At 44.1% G+C, this 20,196-nt stretch overlaps 1 protein-coding gene across 1 annotated transcript in view; it reads right to left on the minus strand.

The window, feature by feature from the left end:
* The window catches only part of LOC118771438 (adenylate cyclase type 1-like), a 44,207-nt gene that overhangs the window by 17,637 nt on the left and 6,374 nt on the right, over window positions 1–20,196 (minus strand). The window contains exons 3-7 of the mRNA XM_036519436.1: window positions 19,679–19,797; window positions 14,343–14,454; window positions 6,551–6,678; window positions 2,155–2,313; window positions 1,459–1,600 (exon numbers count right to left, since the gene is read on the minus strand). Coding sequence (XP_036375329.1) covers window positions 1,459–1,600; window positions 2,155–2,313; window positions 6,551–6,678; window positions 14,343–14,454; window positions 19,679–19,797 — 660 coding nt within the window. The remainder of the gene's footprint in view (window positions 1–1,458; window positions 1,601–2,154; window positions 2,314–6,550; window positions 6,679–14,342; window positions 14,455–19,678; window positions 19,798–20,196) is intronic.

Genomic DNA, 20,196 nt, shown 5'->3' on the forward strand with positions numbered 1-20,196 from the left:
AGGACTGAGGACTAGTGTCACTTTCAAATAAGGACGCAGTGGAGTTTAACTGGGGTGGCTTTGATAACTGTGTCCCTTGTGAAAGAAAATGTGGGTCAAAATACAGTAAGAAATAAGATCCAAAGCGTACGTTTTAAACATATGATTTTATACATATATGTGTGTGTATATATATATATATATATATATATATATATATATATATATATATATATATATATATATATATATATATATATATATATATATATATATATATAATGTGTGTGTGTGTGTGTGTGTGTGTGTGTGTGTGTGTGTGTGTGTGTGTGTGTATATATATAATATATATATATATATATATATATATATATATATATATATATATATATATATATATATATATATATATATATATATATATATAATATAATGTGTATATATATATAATGTGTGTGTGTGTATATATATATATGTATGTAAATATGTATACCAAAGCTATATTGATTATTGCTGTTACAGGCCACATCAAATTTTGGGCTTTCTAAGCATCTATGCAATTTTAAACATAGATTATCGAGTATCGAATTCTACAAATTGTAAAATCAAAAGTGGCAATAGGTAATACATGGTATATCATGATATTTAAATCGATAATATATTACTTGTTTATAATACATGAAGTAGTAAATAAGTAATATATTAAACACACTATTGTAGATCACTCTTGCATGTGACTGCAAGTGATGTTACACAAGCAGAGTGTCAAGCAAACCCACTGAATCCTGAACAGAAGGCTGGATAACCAGTTTTCCTCATAAACCCTGGGCCCGCGAGGACCAGACAAGACAGCCTCGCCTCGGACCAGTCTTTCAGCTGCGAGGAGGGTCACACATGTGTTAGATGAGAGGCGAGGGAGACCATCTGAGGAGTGGCTGCCAGCCCCCTCCCCGCCCCCCGCAGGTTTACAGGACAAGAGAGACTAATATCACACTGTCAGAATGCCTGTCCTCCAAGCCCTTTCATGCAGCCCTCTTTAACTTACATCCTGGTCTGCGCTCCGACCTCCAGTCCCGGGAGACTTGCGGTGTTATGAACAGCGTACAAATGGAGAACAAAAGATTGGACATGCCAGACTATACCCAGGCTACGGAATAACAGTCTAAAAATATCAGTATATGAAATATCTGAGAATGCTACGTGTCGGCTGGAAATACAAGTAATGGGTGATTCATGGTTAAATCACTGAGTTACACAGGAAGCATCTCAGAAATAAATACCAACAGCCATTGAATAGACATCAAAAATTCTGACATTCCCCTCTCTGTCTCTCTCTCTCTCTCTCAGATGAAAGCAATTATGAAACAATGAAAACATGAAACGTAATGTTACTAAATATAAAATCTTTCTCTCTCTCACTCTCACACACACACACGCGCACACACAGGCACACACTCACACACACACACTCCCTCTTGCCTTCCGCCGGTGAGATGGCACTATGAAGAAGGTTTCGATGTGGTGTTTCTGCAGGAAGGCGTTCCTCTCGTGGCCGTTCCCCGGCTCCACTTCGTAATCTCCATTCAGGCAGTCCAAGGTGCTCCTGGTGATGTGGACCTTCCTGTGTGGGACAGGAGGGGACAAAATGTGTCTCCGTTCCAAATGTCAAGACACGACACACTGCACACAAACACACCCTGAGTACTGAACATGTGTCCTAGATATGATGTGAGATCAGATGAAATGTCCTAATCATAACAATACTGGAGCTACAACAAAGATACAATAATATCTTTGTGAAAGAATACATAAACATCTAAAACTGAACAGAAGATTTTGTCAAAATTATTACATAAATTAGAAAACTATATATAAATATGATGTATGTATATACTTATATACACGTATACATATTTACACATATACATATACACGCACATATATGTAGTGTGTGTGTGTGTGTGTGTGTGTGTTTTGTGGAATACAGAATATATGTTAAGTCGTAAACACATAGATATTCACATATAATTGTGTAGATGAAAGAGAATGTGTTTTGACAACAGTAGAATTCACATTCCTTGCATTGCACTTTTTCCATGTGCTGATATGTGGTGTTTGCACAGATATGTATTAAAGCTTCCGGGTCAGTGCAAGGTCGGCGGAGGGCGCACTGACCCGGGCAGTCCCCCAGCCTCCATCACGTTGGCTAGCGTCACGTCGTTGGACCACACGTCGTACTGCCACTTCCTCAGGCCCAGCACCCCGCAGAGCACCCTGCCGGTGTGGAGCCCCACTCGCATGTTCAGGTCTACCTCTGTGGCCTCGGCCACCGATCTGCGGAGAAGAGCCACCGGGGGGAAGGTCACACCTCAGCGTCACAGCCACGTTACATTACATTACATCATTGGCATTTAGCAGACACTCTGGACAAGAGTGACTTACAGCAGTTACAGTTTTTTTTACACTGTTATCCATTTATCCAGAATATTTACTGAGGCAGTTGTGGGTTAAGTACCTTGCTCAAGGGGTACAGCAGCAGTGCCCCAGTGGGAATTGAACAGGCAACCTTTCAGTTACGAATCCTGCTCCTTAACCACTATGCTACGCTGCTGCTAATAATAATACAGTGAAATGCAACCAGGTACAAAATCCATGTGTTCTGTTGTTGTGATCATGTAAGTTGATAAGAGCATCTGCTACATGCCAATAATATAATGCAATGTAATAGACATTTTAGTAGTATTATAATAAATAGGCATTATGGTATATATGTGTTTGTATTTGTGCATGTGCATGTGTGTGTGTGTGTGTGTGTCTGTGCATGCACATATTAATGTGCATATGCATGGATGTGCATTTGTGAATGCATGTGCACATGTGTGTGAGTATCGGTGTGTGTGGGCTTGTTTGAAATCTGTAGCGAATTAATCATATCCAAGAATAACAATGCACATTCACAACTTCCATCGCAATCCACACCTCTGCACTCCGAGCGGCTCATTTTGAAATGATAAATAGTCCCTCCTGCCTTTTCCCCTTATATAACACAAGAGGCGAGAAGGAAAAAGGAAGGCAAGCCGAACACTTTCTCCCCTTTTCCACTCCGCTGGTGGCTGTGCTGTAAGGAGATAAAGCAGCCAGGCTAAATTATCACTGCTTTGCATTTTAAGCACTCTCTCTTCATCACTTCCTCTGTCTGCACCCGACCCTGCAGTTTGGAGGAAAGAGACCTCGGAGAGAAGAGGCTAATCTGCCCATCGTCCCGAGAGCTGGCGTTTCTGGCCCAGCCGGAAATGAGTTTAGCGAGATTCGAGCAATCAATCTACCGCTGTTAATTATCGAGGGACAAAAGTTACATCACTCCCTCCTTACCGCCACCCCCCCCATCCCCCACCCCCACCCTCACCCATCTCTCTTTTGCTTTCTCGACACTGGTGAAACAAATGGGGCCCGTGTTCATTACAGAAAGACAAAATCTTCTGCCTGGGTTCCCCTTTGAAAAATGACAGCGATGGTGCTTTCACCCGGTACATTTACACATCGTCATGGAAACACTTTCCACTTGACAGCGTGTGGGACCTCCCGCTACTTTGATTTCGGCACATCCTCGTCCTTTTGAGCTTTGTAATGGTGAAGCACAGAATTCCTAATTTTCTATATCAAGGAAATAGTGGTATGCTAATTTTTGTGTTTAGGATATTCAGCGCAAGTATAGTGGTTTGTAAACGAGGTGATAGGGGAAAACTAGGTCATTTAAAGAGGAATTCTAGCATTTCCTTATATCGCTATTATGACTTTACAGTTGCATGTAAAACATTTACTTGGGGCATGTGACATTTTCCCACAAAAACAAGTCAACAGCTGTTTGACAGTAAAACCCAGGGAAGGTGTTGCACTAAACATTTGTGTCAAACTATATGAATGTTCGTTATGACCAGAACAACGCTTTCCCTGAGTCCGTCTCTCTTTTCGCCAAACATCCTTAAGTGCCCTCGAAAGCTGGAGCCAGGGTAGTATCTCATGCAGAAACGCAGAACTAGAAATCAGAGATGAGTTAGAGCCAGCTATGGTGAGCAGGCCGACACTGCCTGATGAAGCAGGTCGCTAACGAGCCAAGAGAGGCACATTCCAGATTATTCGCACATTAGTATTAGAAACACTTGCATTCACACGTAGGTATTAGATACACTTAATCTAAGTGTTTATCTAAACAGAGCGTTTTCCAGTACCGCAAACATCAACTCAAGTTCCCCATTCCTTAACGAACAAGAAGCAGGGAATGAGGGATCCACACCTCAAACACGCGAGATCATACCTACGGTGAAAAATATTCTTTTAACTAGAGGGGGAAGCGGAGGTTAGCAAGAGCTTAAAAAAGTAATGCTTAAATTCACTACTTAAGCACAAAGCCGCAAAGCAATTAGAATAAACACACCCTAAAGAGTTGGACTTGAAATCTTGAGCTTGCCTTTCTGAATGCAGAGAGAGCTCTCTCCGCATGTCAGAACAATTGTTCCCGCAGCAATCGAGTGTCTAAAATTCATAACAGAAAATATTTGCTTTGTATTCTTTAATGATTAATTGCTCATTCTCATTTTACAATATCAGCCTGGCTAATATACAAATGAGAACACAAGAAAAAAAAGAAAAAAAGCAGCATTAATCTGTTGAGTTAATATAAAAGGCAATTTTTCTGCTGGGTGTTGCGGTTTTTGAGTCTGCTTGAGCCACACAAAGCAGGGGTGTGTGTCCTAAGTCCAGCTCATCTTTGCATCACTGAGATGGATGTCTTATGCAACAGGGATGGGGATAATCTCTGCCCCTTATGAGCTGGCCAGGGTATGACAAGGCCTCATGTTACACGGAGCCAGAAAAATGCATTTCCTGTGCTCCAGCTCGGCTTTAACCAGCGTGACTGGCACGGGATCAGACGAGCCGGCTTGAGGCAGGGTCGCGGAGCGGCCCTCTGACCGCTTGATCCTCCCACTACCCGCTGTCCCTTGCTTTTCAGGGTGTCGGAGCGGCGTGCGGGTCAAGGATCGGCGTCTCTAACACAAAAGGCTGCAGGTTCGGTTCCCACCTGGGGCTTTGCTGTTGTGCACCCTTGAGGTTGGTTAAACTGAAATGCTTCAGTAAATATCCAACATTATTCATGCTTAATGCGGCAAGGGGGGAAAGGATAAGGTTTGTAAATTGCTGCGGATAATGGTATCCATTAATGAGCATTTTCCTAATTTTGCTGGAGGAGCGGGGGTCTGTGGACTCTGAGTCCTTGTCAAGTGACATTTGGGAATGGTTCAACTACCTCCCTAAGGCAAAGAGGAAGAGGAAGTGGAGCCATTTGGATGGCCCACGACTGTTTAATTAGTAGTGATAAATAAACAGCCTTCAACTGCTTCGCACTCCGGGCCAAATCACAGTGGTCTCTGTTCTAAATATCTCTCAACGTGATGGCAAAGTAAAAAGAGGACTACAGAACAGAACGCTGATCTAGGGGAAAGGCATGGTGAACAGACCCTAGTTCTATCACAAGGCTCTGTGTGTTTGACCAGCTTGGGTGCTTGTTCATATCGCAGCCACAGGAATGTCTTGGCTGTGGCCTGATGATAGATGCCAGAATATTACGCCATGGTGTAATTTCTAATGCTTTGATAAATATTCAGTGATAGAGAACGTGCTTCCAAACGGCTGCCGTTTCATTTCGGCCTGGCCAGCTTTCAGCTGTGAGAATTCACTACAGTCACTTGGATGAAAAACTACGCTGGGGTGGAGGTGGTCAGCTGCACAGACAATGACTTTAGACACTGACTCCCTGATCTGAGCTTACGGTTCACACGCGCACTATATCCTTAGTCTTCATTCACACCAGCAATAATCAGCCACGCTTTACACTGCCTCTGCATAAGGTCTTCATATACCATGCATAACACCTCTTTGATCCTGATCGTGTTATTCTGAAAAGCATTTCTGAGTACATTAATGTTTCAGATAGCACACAAAAAGGACATCTGTTAAACAAAGGTGAATAAATGTCACCACAAAAAGTGGCAAGCAGGAAGTGGAAATAGAATGCAATGCTCATACATTCGTAAGGTCTTTAGAGTACACATAAAGTATACGCAGTATACATAGTGTATATGTATAAAGCATTCATAAGTAAATTTACATTTACCTTTACATTTCATTTGACAGACGCTTTTATCCAAAGCAACTTACAAGTGAGGCAGAATACAACACAAGCAAAAGCCATACAAGGAGTCACAATATTAGAAGAACTGCGTGACCAACTTTCAACAGTTGGCCAGACAAGGTACAAGCTAGCTGGTACCACAAGTGCATTAACCTATTACTTTTGCATTTTTTTTTTAAAGGAAAACGGATTTAAGTTTCATGCTGCAAATATCTGCAAGAGAGTACAGGCAAATGAATGGCACCATTAGAATCTGGTCAACAGGTAGGGGCAATGGAAACCGGAATTCTTATAGGTGGGGGAGGGGCTGCTGCGTTGGTGAATCAAGTATACTTGCATGAGACGATGTCACATGATTGGGCATTCTTGGCGGGCACTCACGTGATGGTGTCAATCATGTCCAGTCCCATCTCCACACAGCAGTGGGCGTGGTCAGTCTTGGGCTGAGTCAGGCCGGACACGCAGTAGTAACAGTCTCCGAGGATTTTGATACGTCGACAGTGATTCTCCTGTCAATCACAGAGAGGGGCATGATGGGGAAAAAAATTAATGGAAACTGTTATGTAAAAACAACTGAAAAAATGCATCAGTTTGTGAGGACCATGTGTTCTCATTTACACTGAGGTGAGGTCTTTTTCATCATTATAATTTCCCGACTTCTCTACTTCGTTTTTTAACTTGTGCTGATGTGTCTCAGTCAAAGTCTCATCTTCACATGCATAATTGCAGACAACTTCTCTGCTGAGTAGTGAAAAAATTTGCATTTAAACAACTTGTCTTTGCTGAAGCTGACAGCAGTCTGAAATATTTCAATGTCACTTCTATCTACTGTGCTGTGTGTTGGCAGCAAATGAGACAACCAAAACAAAATCTGAAATGAAATAGTCTGGATCTACTGGTAGCAAAACAGGAGTCTGTATAAAGACAGAGGCTCTTGGAAGAAGTTTGGACCAGGAGGTTCTAGATCAGAGCTACTGAAGGCCTGGAGGGCCAAAGTTAATCAGGATTTCCAGGTCTTTTTAAACCACTAACACCTTCATAAATGGCCAAAGCAAATGTACTAAAGCAAGGCAATGATTGGTCAAATCCAGATGGAAAGTGTCTGGCTGGAACAGAAGCCGGGAGACAGTGCACACAGTCAGGATCAGGGCTGAGAAGTCACAGTCTAGTTCACAATGTAATCAATTCCAGATACGCCCCTTTTTGGAGCTATCTACGTCTGGCACAAATTGTATTCCCACCTGGCATTTGTTAAAGGTAAACATAGATCTAACTATGTAGATAGGTATGTATCTAAGATGGATCTACATTCAAACCCACATGCCACAGAGACATCATCAACAAATCTCCAGTGACAACACATGTCAGCTTTCCCCATCCCCAAAGAGTGCCAGTGTGTCTGTGAAAAAAGTGGATTGTGCTGATGTCAGCGGTCATTGGAGGGCATTAAAGCTGCAGGGATATTCTCTGCCTCCATAGAGCATGCCGTTTTGTCCCTGGTCGCAGGCAATATTAGACCGTGGCCAGCTCTCCATTTTTTTTTTTTTTTTTTTTTATCTGAGCGGGGTTAATCTCACTGTGATCCCAAGTCACATGCTGTTGCTGCCAAGACTTGCACATAAGACAGGTATGAAGAAAGCCAGCATGACAAGCACAGATCGCCCAGTGAATTACTTTCCTGTCAAACCATCAATCTGCCACATTTTAATTCACACAGTGCTCTTAACAAAGGAAATGCCAAGAAACTCTCCAGAGATTGCTCTTTATGTGAGCAATTCAGGAAACTGTGGCTATAACCCCAAAGGGCAAAGGACTGAGAGATGTCATAACAGAACACATTAAATTATACATAAGATATTATATAAATGATTAGCTCTTTAGAGAACAACAAATAATAAAACATTATTGACTGAGAATTGGAAATTATCCCTTAAGTACCCTAGTGGTAAGCAAACATTAAACTTCAAGAACAAATATAAACTCAACTCTACACTGTAACACAAAGGTTTAACAACGTTGCTGTAAGTATTATAAGTCAGTGCATTGTGGGGAAAAAAGCTTTCATTGCTCTGGGAGTGGGATCGCCAAAGAACTGCTTTTCTCATTGGGATTATACACTGCCATCATCATATTACTCCATCTGTCTTCATCTGTATTATCGCGTGTGATATTTGCATTCTGGCAATAAGCATCACGCGGTCTTTTGTTGGAAGTGGCTGATTAGCATGGAGATTGCATCTGAAGCAGACACGGGTGAAGGAGAGTGATGTAGGGCGGTACACAATGAGACATGTGTCACAGGCAAAAAAAAAAAAAAAATTAAACAAGTCCAGGCTGCCACTAGGCTCAGAGCAGAACCGAGGGAGTGAAATTCTATGGAAGGCTCACGGCATGTGATCAGCAGTCAGGATGAGGCATAAATCTCGATTAGGCCGCATTAGATCCATCTACTTCTTTTTATTCCGCACAGCTAATGTGTGCAAGCAGCTGGCACCTCGGAGTGGTAAAGTGGATTAAGGAGCTGGAGGGTGAGCGGAACGAGCTAGCTGCAAGTCTGAACTTGCCGTGGCCTCTCTCTCTCGTCGAAACCATAACTCTCCCCGCGTAATTGGAAGGGCCATTATCTTATAACTTTTTTGTGCTTTTTTTTTGCTTTGACTCTAAAAATGGCCCTTTTGAGATTTTTTTTTTTTCCTGGAGGTTCATTGCAACCATTTATTCCGGGAGAAAACGACATCCCAGCATTCGCGCTGCCATGGAAACTCACCAAAACGATTTAGGTTAGGAGCGCAACGGAGATGACCCAGCAGAGATTTGAACCCGCAGCCACCTGGTGATAAGTCGAATCTCCTCATTTTATTATATATGGCGTTTTTTGTATCCAGTTTATCAACAAGCCTGAGTGAGGATTTGTGTGTCTTAAACATCTGGAGCCAGCTCATGAATCAAAGTTAAAATCACTTAAATGTGTAAGAGAGCGAACTCCCCCCATCCTCTCCCAGGAAATACTGCCAGCCACTGACACACCTTCCGCAGTCTTTCACAGTAATTGCGGTCATAAACTCCCAGACTCCCGAGCACAGACTTGCAATAAAGGCAAATCTCGGAGGGTAAATATTTGGCAGGAGCCGCGAGGGGACACTCGAAGTCCTACAGGCCTCCCCCAACTCCCAGTTCTGTAAGTTCACGCTATTGGTTTAGCAGCGAGTTCAGACCCTGGAGAGATTACCTCGGGTCATGTGCTCTAGTCACAGAGTTCAGCCTGTCAGCAGATTTTAATTGTCTCCCTGTGACACAGGTCAGCCCATCGAGCTGCAGAGACACAACGCTGTGGGCGCGGGCGTCTCTCTGAAGCACGAGGTCTCTTCAGCGTCCAGGCAAAAACAACGCAGATTGATGCTCTTTCGCGTATCATTAATGAGAAATGGAACAGCACCTCTCCCCTCTGAGAGCTATGTCCTCATGTTGGCTTCAGGCCTTGTTTTCACTCTAATAGTGACATGCCTGTAGCCCAGTGATCCCTGCGCTTCCCCTCACGGATGAGTAACATGAATCAAAATTTAAAATTTCAGTCTTTAAGAGCTAGTTTGCTGGAATAACACAGAATGGCAGTGAATAATGGCAGTGAAGGAGAACCTTCACCCGCCCTCAAAACTGTTAATTGTTTTATTTGTAATTATTTAAGTGTTTAAGGATCTCGTCTTTCAATTTTCAACCTTGTCAATAACTAAGCTCATGTCACTCAGGTGCAGGTTCAATTATTTAATTGCAATCGTCTTTGTCTGAGTAAACCTGCCATTGGTTAATTAACCTCACCTGCCAATTAAAGGCCTGTTATATACAGGTGTGTGGCTGAAGAGCAGGGAGGTTGTTTGAGTTAAGTTTTGGTTGTGTGCTCACGGCATGTTCTTTTCTGTCAGTGGAGTTTTAAAATAAGTTATTTGTTTCTGTAAGTTATCCTTCTGTTTTTTGGGTTTTTTTTTTTTTGAGAGAAGTGTTGGCCAGCTTCTCCTCACATAGCTACTCATAATTCATTATTTTGGGAGCCAGCTTCAGCCAGCTATGATATGAATTATTCATGGGAGCGCTATGAAAGATGTACAGACAAACATTTTATCATATTTCTATTTATGAATTTCAGCCGAGCTGAGTTTCACGTGGAGAGAAGAGTCCGTACAAATTTCCAAGGATGTAGCCACTCCTGACTTGTATTTTGAATGGACTTCAAAGCAGTTAGAGAGGAGGGTTTGTGACTGCTGACCACACACCAGTTCTTAGATTAGGAAAGTGGGGTGTAAAAAATCTGGCATCCACAAAGCAAAGCAGTAAATGTTTTAAAAATTTCAGGGTCCAAATTTCTGATGCAGATCGTCCTCCACTCCGATTTTTTCAAAGGCAAATGAATGTTCTTTGAAAAGACAACATGGAGCGAGAGAAAGAGGGGGGATGAGACGCACAGAGAGAGTCAGATGAGGAGAGTGAGAGAGGGGCAGAGACGCAAACGGAAGCGGGGGGGTGGCACGTGAGATGGAGGCTGAGGAAAAAGAGTGAGACAGAGAGAAACAGAAACGGAGAAAGTGAGAGGGTAAGAGTGGGTTTTTTGGCGTGAATCGGCACAGACGTGGGAACGTTGCGTTCCTGGCGCCGTCCCACACACTGATGACTGGTGTGCCTGGCCGGGGGCCGGAGAGGCAGGGTGGCATGAGGGTGCCCGTCAGCCATGTGGCACTGTCAGCACTTAGTCTGAAGCTGAGAGAGACAGTCTTCCCATCAGCACTACATCACAGTGCACACAGTGTTACAGCATGCAGTAGTACTGCACACAGCGATACAGCGTTACAGCATGCAATGTTACTGCACACAGCGTTACAGCATACGGCATTACCGTACACAGTGTTACAGCATACGGCATTACAGAACACAGCTTTACTGCACGCATCACAGCAGGGAACGCTAAAGAAAATGTTCATTCATACAGCATTACTGCATAGAGTGTGACAACATGCAGTGTTACGGCATGTAATGTTGCACCACACAGAATTGATTCACACAGCTAGATTGCTTTATCTGGGATAAATGAATACAGCTGAAACGGTGACTATCTAAGGGGGTAATACCTGGCAACTATGTGCAAATATTAAAAGTTCAAGTGGTTGTAGAATAAGAAAAAGGACAGATGTGCTGGAGATTTGCATGAACTGCATGAAAAAATCCAAACAATCCATCCATTCATAGGCAAAGCAGAAAACAATATAATAATAATATCAACAAATAATATTCCAAAAGACACAAGTTAATTGAAACCCAGTGCATGAAAGAATGTTTCATGAATAAATGAAAGTGGTTAAGAAATGTGAGAGAGACCAAGGAGGTGTTCAAAGAGTGGTCAACGAGACCAAGCGTGTGGTAAGGAAGCGGTCAGAGAAGCAGTGAGCACGGTCAGTGATGGGTCAACAACATGGTGAAGGTGGCAAGATAATGTTAAACAAAAGCTTCGAGCAAGGCAAAGTCTGCGGGGGACAGTTAGCACGTAATCCTGTGGATTAAAAGATTGCAAGCGTACATTCACTCAGAAGTAAGTAACTGAGGCTGATTGCATTTATATAAGTGAAAATGTCCTTCAGGGAAAGTCAAGAAGCATTTATCCTGGGCCACTGCGTCCTCTCGAGTTTGTTTCAGTGCCGTGAACCATTCGTTCCTGAAAACGCAGGCCCTCATCAGCTCAGAAACTGCCACCGTTAGAGGTGCATCTCCGAGTCTGCGGCAAACTGGCTGACAGCCCAGACTTCCATGAGGTCGCTCCTCAGAGTTCACTCCCAGTGCTGAGAGGCGCTCACCTAGTTGTATCCAGAGGTGTCGTCACACAGCTAGGCCTCATCTTGCCTTTACAGATGACAGAAAATGACAGGAATGGAGTACCCTCACAACCCTCCCTCTCTTTACAGGAAGCCTGTACTGGAACCCACAGCCCCTGACATCCAACCCAGCTCCACCACTAGTTTTAGGCTAGCAGCTAGGTCAAGCTGTTTCCACATCTCTACTAGCTAGCTTGTATCCTGCCTGGCCAACTATTGAAACTTGGTAAAGCAGCGCTTCTAATATTGTTGACTCCTTATATGGCTATTTGCTTGTGTTGTACTCTGCCTCAACTGTAAGTCACTTTGGACAGAAGCATCTGCCAAATGAATAAATGTGAATATAAATCTCCTTCACTGCACACATCCCCAACAGTCTGCTTCAGTTACTGCTAGTAGAGCTCCCTTTCCCAGTGCACCCCCTTCCAGAAGAACGTTCCACAAATTAATCACGAGGCAAGCGGTGCGAGAAGCGCCATTAAAGCGGAGAGCGCTGACAGGGATCTCCCAGCAGCGCCCTGCGATCGGCTCCTTCCCACGCGCTACCTGAGGCGCTGAAAAGCTGGAGAAAACGCCTGCTGCGTTCGGAATGAGAGTACCTGTGATAAATGATTTCAGCCACTGTGGCAGGTTGCTGCATCTGTATCGCCTCGAACGCATGCATGCATTAAATACATGCTACTGAAGAAGGCTGTAATATATAATATATATCTGTGTGCATATATAGTACATAATATATATGTGTGCATGTTTTTTGTATAATCTCTCTCTCACTCACACACACACACACACACAGTATATCCAGCATTGTAATCAGGTTAACAGCGTGTCACATTATTGTCCATTTGTTTCTTGTTTGGGTGCTAATATGTTTGATTCCATAGCCAAAGCATGCTGAAATTTGCAGAACAGTTAAGTATGACACTGAAGGTCAGGCAATGAATGGCAGCTCCAGCAAGTCTATAAGCTACATGATGCAGGATTTCATCCAGATTTACACATCCAAAAACCCAACCCTGACTCCTCACGGTACATCACGGACATGCTTATTCTAAGACTCACACATTGTGCCTTGCCACATTTTAACCATCTCAGATGAACCAAATAACCACATGGAGAGAACAAACACCTTAAAACATGCTAAGCAAGCCCAGAGATATGTAGTAAATCTGCCACGGAAGCTCCGTCAGCAGCAGCATACTGTACGTCTCAGAGCCAGGCCCGGGCAGAGACCTTTAAGCAGACAGCTAATTATAACAACACTTAAACCAACACCTGGATTAGCTCGGGTTGATGACAGCGTAGGTGACAAGCACCCGCTCCCCCCAGCTCCCCGCCCCCTCCAGACGATGAAACCTCAGACACAGCCGAGTGAGACTTCCTGTCACTGTGGGTGTAATGAGACCACCGGCTCCTCTCCACTCATTGGTGCAGCACCCGTGAAACATGTTCTGAGTCAGGCTGTTTGTCAGATACTGTAATGTCTGCGGAGCAGCACAATGGAGAAGTAAAACGGCTCTGCTTGCGAGCGGACCCCCCCCTTCAGCCTTTGCCGGAATTCCTCCAACGCAAAATACCTGTGGGCAGGTGTCACGGGTTCTGCACGTGAGCAAGCATGGCTCATGAGATTCCAGCTGGATCAGCTGTATGAGAGGAATTCTTACAGCTTACAGCACTGCAGCCAGAAGTCTAGGACTGTCCTCTAAAATCATCAGATGTTTACCTTACTGATGCAGCTAATCAGAACTGGTTTCTGAAAGGCCCACAGTATCTCAGGTTTTCAATCTAACTTGACACTCGGCACCCTCATTAACAGTGATGGTCTTCATATGGCAAATTTGTTTGAAAGAGCATTGGGGTGAAGGGAGTGGGACTGCTGACGCTCTGGACTTGAATAGACCTCAGCCTTACTGTTTGACATGATTTATGTCTACTGGGAAAAGTAATAAAAGGATATGAAAATGAAACCCAGGGAAAGTATTTAGTTGGACGAGCAGCAAAAAAAACTTCAAGTAACAAACAAACAAGTACATTTAGGTACTTGCACTAATGAAAAACTATTGTGTAGTGGCTGGCAGACACTCTTGAGGGAGAATGGGGACACATAACCAAATCTCTAATGTACTTTGGAACTTTGCTGTAGTTAATAGCAGTCTCACCCTCAACAAGAACAGCAGCAGCCTCTGGAAAGAAAGGGAGTCAAAAAAGTAAACAAGTAAATGGCTGTTACATTATAGATCTCCAAACACCCGGGGTACATCCAACCATGGTCTTTCCCTGGGTTTCCTTTCCAGGGGGACCGAGGACCGGAGACTCACCGTGGCCAGCTCGTCGAACTTCCCGAAGAGCTCGTTCAGCAGCTTGACCAGCTCCTGCGCCGTGCACTGCGAGGCCAGGCTGGTGAAGCCCACGATGTCGGCGAACAGGATGCTGTGGGGGGACAAACAGCGCGGCCGGACACTCACTCACTCGCCAAAGCCTTTTCCAGAGCAAAAGCATGCGTCTGTGCGCCGGGGCGGACGACAGACTGCGCAGTACAGGGAGGGGGCTGGTTTAACAGCCACAGAGATCACGTCGTCTGTGGAAAAGGACTTGCAAAAATGCCGCTTTGTCACATCACAGATGTCAAACTAATTAGGTGTCATAAATTCAGTTTACTGTGAATATTTTAATCAGGGGGGCCATCTGTAACCGGCACACTTGAAAGAAAGTATAACTTTATATTGTGCGCGTGAAGTATTATTGCACACAATTTAATTTTAATTTAATTTTGTAAGGTAAAAACTTCTGTGTGAAAATTGACAGCCGTAAAGTTTGCTATTGGAATATAGTTACTCACAGTATGCATCACAAGACTTTGGGTCCTAAGAAAGGGTGTATTTGAAGTGGTGGTATGAAGAAATGCTTGGGCTCCCATAAGTGTAGATGTAAATATGTGCAATTGCACTGCCACCGCCACATACCCCCAGCCCGTCCCCACCCCTTTGACCCTGTAATGAACTATCGCCCCCAGTCCAAAGAAATGTAGTTCAAGCATTCAGATGCTCAAGTATTCTACCTATGCTTCTACGCTTCTCTCCAGCACAAGCATCGGCTTCTACATGCATCATTCCACTAGACCTGAGTGCCATGGGATTAGCTTGGCTACTCAAATTATCACACTGTCAGGGTACAATATGTTCCTTTGCCTCTGCGAATCAGGGGAGTGGAAAGCGCCCTGCCACTCACTCTCCCGTCCAACCACTGATCGATGGAACTACTCCCCCCCCCCACCCCGATTATGTCAAGAGCATTTTTCATTATGAAACAGGTGCAATCAATGGGCATGAACTAAGTAACACGTTACCATTTTGGGCTGCTGGAAAACGTCTGCTACGGTTTCTGCGCTAGCACGTGCGGCTATTGACACCTGGCCCGAGACAATTACGCCGCTGAAGTGCTTTTGTGATGAGGTTGCTTTCGGGGCACGTGAAATGTCATTCCGAGCTGAGCGTGAATTACTCACTTAAGGACTGCCCCACGGTCCCCTCTCCCCCTGCACTGGCAGCTCTGATTAAACGAACACTACAGTCGTTGCGGATCAACAGCGGCACTCGGGAGAATAATGACCCCCCCATGCTATTATGAGGATAGTAATTACAATCAAAATCGTATTAGGCAGCACCATACGAGCGTGGTGGCCCTACGCCACTCTGAGATCCGCTCCGATACCACTAGTTAACGGAGGGATCGCGTGTTGTGCCGGTTTTAGTAAAACAAGTCTTCCTTGTCGAGAAATGGGATGGTAGCTGAGCTGGCTCATGTGTGCGGTGCTCTGTTGAACACCGATTTTTCCACACCGCCTGACCATTCTGAACGCACTGCAAGTACAATGTCAGAGCAGAAGAGCAGGGACTTGAACAAGAGCTGTAGAATCTCAGGCCATGGAGGAATTTGGATAAACTGACCTCCTGGTATATGCAACACCGTGAATGACTTCAGATTGAATTATGAGTATCGTGCCAACTTATGTCTCCCATAACGCACCTGATCTGCCTGGTCTTTCAGAGGGGAAAAAAGTTCACTGACAGCTTGGGATGGGACTCATGGTCAGATATCCAATGCTCTTACATCCCATATAAGATATCAGCAATCAAAAAGACATGAGGGTAGTCTTTCATGATGAATTCCACACTGCCCTCCTCTTCCCTATTCCCTTCACTGGAGGCCCCCGTCAAAGTGAACATTCTGACATCCCCACGTGGGCCAGCGAATCGACAAACAATACGAGGCAGTAAGAGGAAGCTTAAAATGTTCACCCTCTGGGACTCTGTCCTTCCTCACTCCAAATCTAGGAACAAGGGCATTCTCTGACAGGATTGCTTAGGAGGGAAAGTGCTACACAATTAAAACATTAGGCTGTCATTCCCTGCAAGCATTTCAAGACTGAAAAATATTCAACTAAGCAATTGGTTATAAGCAGATATATTATATAATGTATAATTATATACTGTTGACTTACAAGCCAAAACCTGGTTACCATCTATTACTAGCAGCCAAAGTTCAAATTTATTTATCATCCACACGCATAACTATCTAGATAATTAACCAAGTAGTTACTATAGCTAGACTAGCTAACTATTACATTACTAGGCAACCAGATAAACAGCTAGCTGTATATTATAGCCAGCAAGTTATTTTAACCAGATAACAAATATATCACTAGACAGCTACATAAATTACTAGCTAACAAGTTTAATCAAATATCTAGCTAGGCAGCTAGACAAATCAACTACAATTGCTTTCTGTTACAATCTATATACCTGTTGCATATAAATAAAAGCAAATCTAATAGCATGTGCTTCTGTAGTTATCAAGCTTGTCCAGCCAATACCCTACTTTATTTCCATAATGTAATAAGAAGACACATTTCTGCAAAATATCATTCACTGATGATTAACTAGTTCATATCACATGTAACGCATTTACACCATATAAACCTCTGGGGCACATCCTCCCTTGTGGGTACAAAGAGGCAGAGCCATTCTGTTCCCTGACCCCAGATCCTCCCCAGAATTACACCTGATACTTACGTTGTGGTTCTTAAAGCCTTTTTATCACATAACACTGTAACGGCTCTGCTCTGATTGAAGTGCAGTTTATTTAAAATCAAACAGGCACGCATGCATCTGGCCCTCAAGCCATAATAAAAAATATACTGGGGAAGAGCTTGATCCTAATGGATCCTCTCTCTCTCTCTCTCTCTCTCTCTCTCTCTCTCTCTCTCTCTCTCTCTCTCTCTCTCTCTCTCTCTCTCTCTCTCTCAGAGACTATTTTAAGAGTTAGGAAATTATAGCAAATCTATTTAGAAAGCTCCGTTACATTGCATTACAGCACATTGCATTATTTACTTGTGCACCAGATGCCCTTATCAAGGGGAATTACAGTTCATTGCTGGCATGTCATGGTTTATATGAGAATATTCTCTTACTCTATTTATATCTCCCCAGTCACTATTACAGCAATTTAAAGTGCTGGGATTTGTGGACTGATTTGGAGATTCAATGGGCAAGTCCATATGTAAGGAAAATTATTGCCAACAGTTAATGCATATACTATGGGGTATATTTTCTTATATTTTCCTCAATGTAAGCACTCCATACATGTATGCACAAAGTAGCACAACATTGTATGATTCAGTTCAAATCATACAATAATAATATCATCATCATCATCATCATCATCATCATCCATCATCCATCATCATCATCATCATCCATCATCATCATCATCAATTAATATGAATACTTAAAATGCTATTTTACACATGAAGGTAATTGCGTTGAAGTTTCAAAACCACCATTTCACAGGCTGAGGACGCTTCTCAAGCTGCCCTAATCAAACGTGGCCATCGTTTGCCGCTGTTCCGTTAAATGCCAGCGTGGTTCGCAGCGGGCGGCAAAGCCGTGCGCTCGCGGCTGTCTTCGGAGCATCTCGGCTCGTCCGGTACGAGCGCCGCCGTGCAGTGCACTCAGCTGTCCGTTTTCCATCGCATGGGAGGGATGAGAAGACCATATTTAACCACACACATTATGCAAGCCAGTTTGGGCTCCATTGTATTTAATCCCCTGCAGCCTAATCCAAGGCTAACTCTTTCCCCTGGGAGCTGTGCTGTACTGTACGCTACTGTACTCTGCTGTGTTGTACGCTAGGTATTCCTTGCCTGTGACCTGCATTCGACCACTACGCACAACAAGGGCCTTACGCCCACGGCACAGACGTTTCCTCAGCACGTGATTGGTCAGCAGTCGGACCAGGCCGCCTTAACATACAAGGGCAGTGATTTGTTATGACCCTTGGATGAGGGCCACGCGTAGCTCCCTGTCACCGTTGCTGCAAAAATCAGGAGCAAGGTTAACTCTAAATTGCAGGAGCATTCCTTCTTAACTGGGCACTGTTTGACCTATAGAGGCGCACTCTGGTACACCTGCTTCTGATGAAAATATAGGTAAAATACCAGGAATACCGGCAAACACCATACTCTTGTGTCATACCCGTTTACCTTATTAACAGGCTTTTGGTGAGTCTCCTTTGTTTGGCTGAATGCTTTATCCAGCCAAGGCTTTAACGCTTGGAGTTTGGGTTGGCACGCCGCAGGTTGGACGACCACAGCAACGCTGCAGTTTCAGTGCGGCACGCTTCCCTCCAGCATGGAGATGTAGGCTTGGATGCCCACCATGGGGCCGGGCGGCTAAATCCTCTGCAGGTGTCAGCAGCCGTCTTTGAACAGAGAGTGCAGAGACGGTGCAGTGTAGGCGCAAAACGCTGTATCACCTGCCACTAAGGGTCAAGCGTGGCCAGAGGTGGGTTGCCCCAACCAAGATGTTATTGGTTGCCACAAGCTCCCGCAAAACAAAGACAAGAGTTGAGTTTGGCTACAGCCAGCACAGCGATTGGTTGGGACAGCGACTCGGAGCCGCGTTTTCAGCGAACCGGGATTATCCCATCAGAGGAAACGAGCTGCTGACGCATTACGCCCGATCCGACTCAGATCGGGGAGGAGAGCTGATATCACACCGCCACACCTGGACAATGAGCCTGTGAGTCTTCACCCCAGGGGTCGTGTGAGTTCACGGACAGCCAAGGACATCTTTAGGGTTTATTATAGTCAATTTTACCCGGATAACAGATCAAACAATCATATTTGAAAAGGTTTAAAGAAAAAGCAAATCAAATCACTTCAAAACCAATCATATGATTGATATTGTTTAGATTCAGCGTTCTTTTGGGTCATTTAAAAATAATCTTAACATTTAAAAACTGCATTTCTTTGGTGTCTGAGGGTTGTTTCATTCTTTGCCGGGGTCAAACGAGGATATCTTGGCCGTTGGCCGTGTTTGCGTGCCTCGGTGCTTATGGTGGTCTGACACAGAGCGTTAGTGTTTGTAATGCTTGACATGGAGACTTCACAGGCTTGCCAGCATATATAACACTGATCCATTCAGGAGCAAATTAAGACCATTAAAGGGGGAAGATAAATGGGCTCTGAGATTGTATTTGTGTCTGGATGCTATTGGCCCTTCCATGGGAGAGGCAGAGAAGGAAGACGCCTGTGTGTGTGTGTGTGTGGAGGGGAAGGGAAGGAGAGGGGGGGGGGGGGGGGGGGGATTCTTACCTGACATTATCATGTCTCTGGATGTAGATCTTATGAAAAATCCTCTCTGGGGGTTTCAGGAAGTCCTCTTTCATCTCCATGGCGACATTTCTGGGTAGCAGGCTCATAAGGAGGCGCTCCTGAAGGGAGTCGGAGAGATGGGAGTGAGTGACACCTGTAAGCCACACCCCCCCCATCTATAGAACTCTGTAATGATCACCCCAACAGTAACCACTTAGGTCTGTCCTTAGAAACTGTACAGGATCTTGATGTATAGCTTTCGATGATTTCAGACAATGTAACTAGATATCTAGTTAACTAGGTGGTTATTATATCTAGCTCATGATAATTTACCTAGCTGGTCATTGTAACCAGCTAGCTATCTTGCTAGGCAGCAACAGTAGTATAAATCACCAGCTACAGTAGTTCACTGTGGTGGTGTATGTACCTGGTGCTTATAAAGTAAATATAATAGCTGGTACTCCTGTAGTTAGCACCCTTGTCCAGACAAGTAGCTACTATATTTCCATACACTAAAA

Source organism: Megalops cyprinoides, chromosome 24 (genome assembly GCF_013368585.1).
Source record: "Megalops cyprinoides isolate fMegCyp1 chromosome 24, fMegCyp1.pri, whole genome shotgun sequence".
NCBI classification, from domain to species: Eukaryota; Metazoa; Chordata; class Actinopteri; order Elopiformes; family Megalopidae; genus Megalops; species Megalops cyprinoides.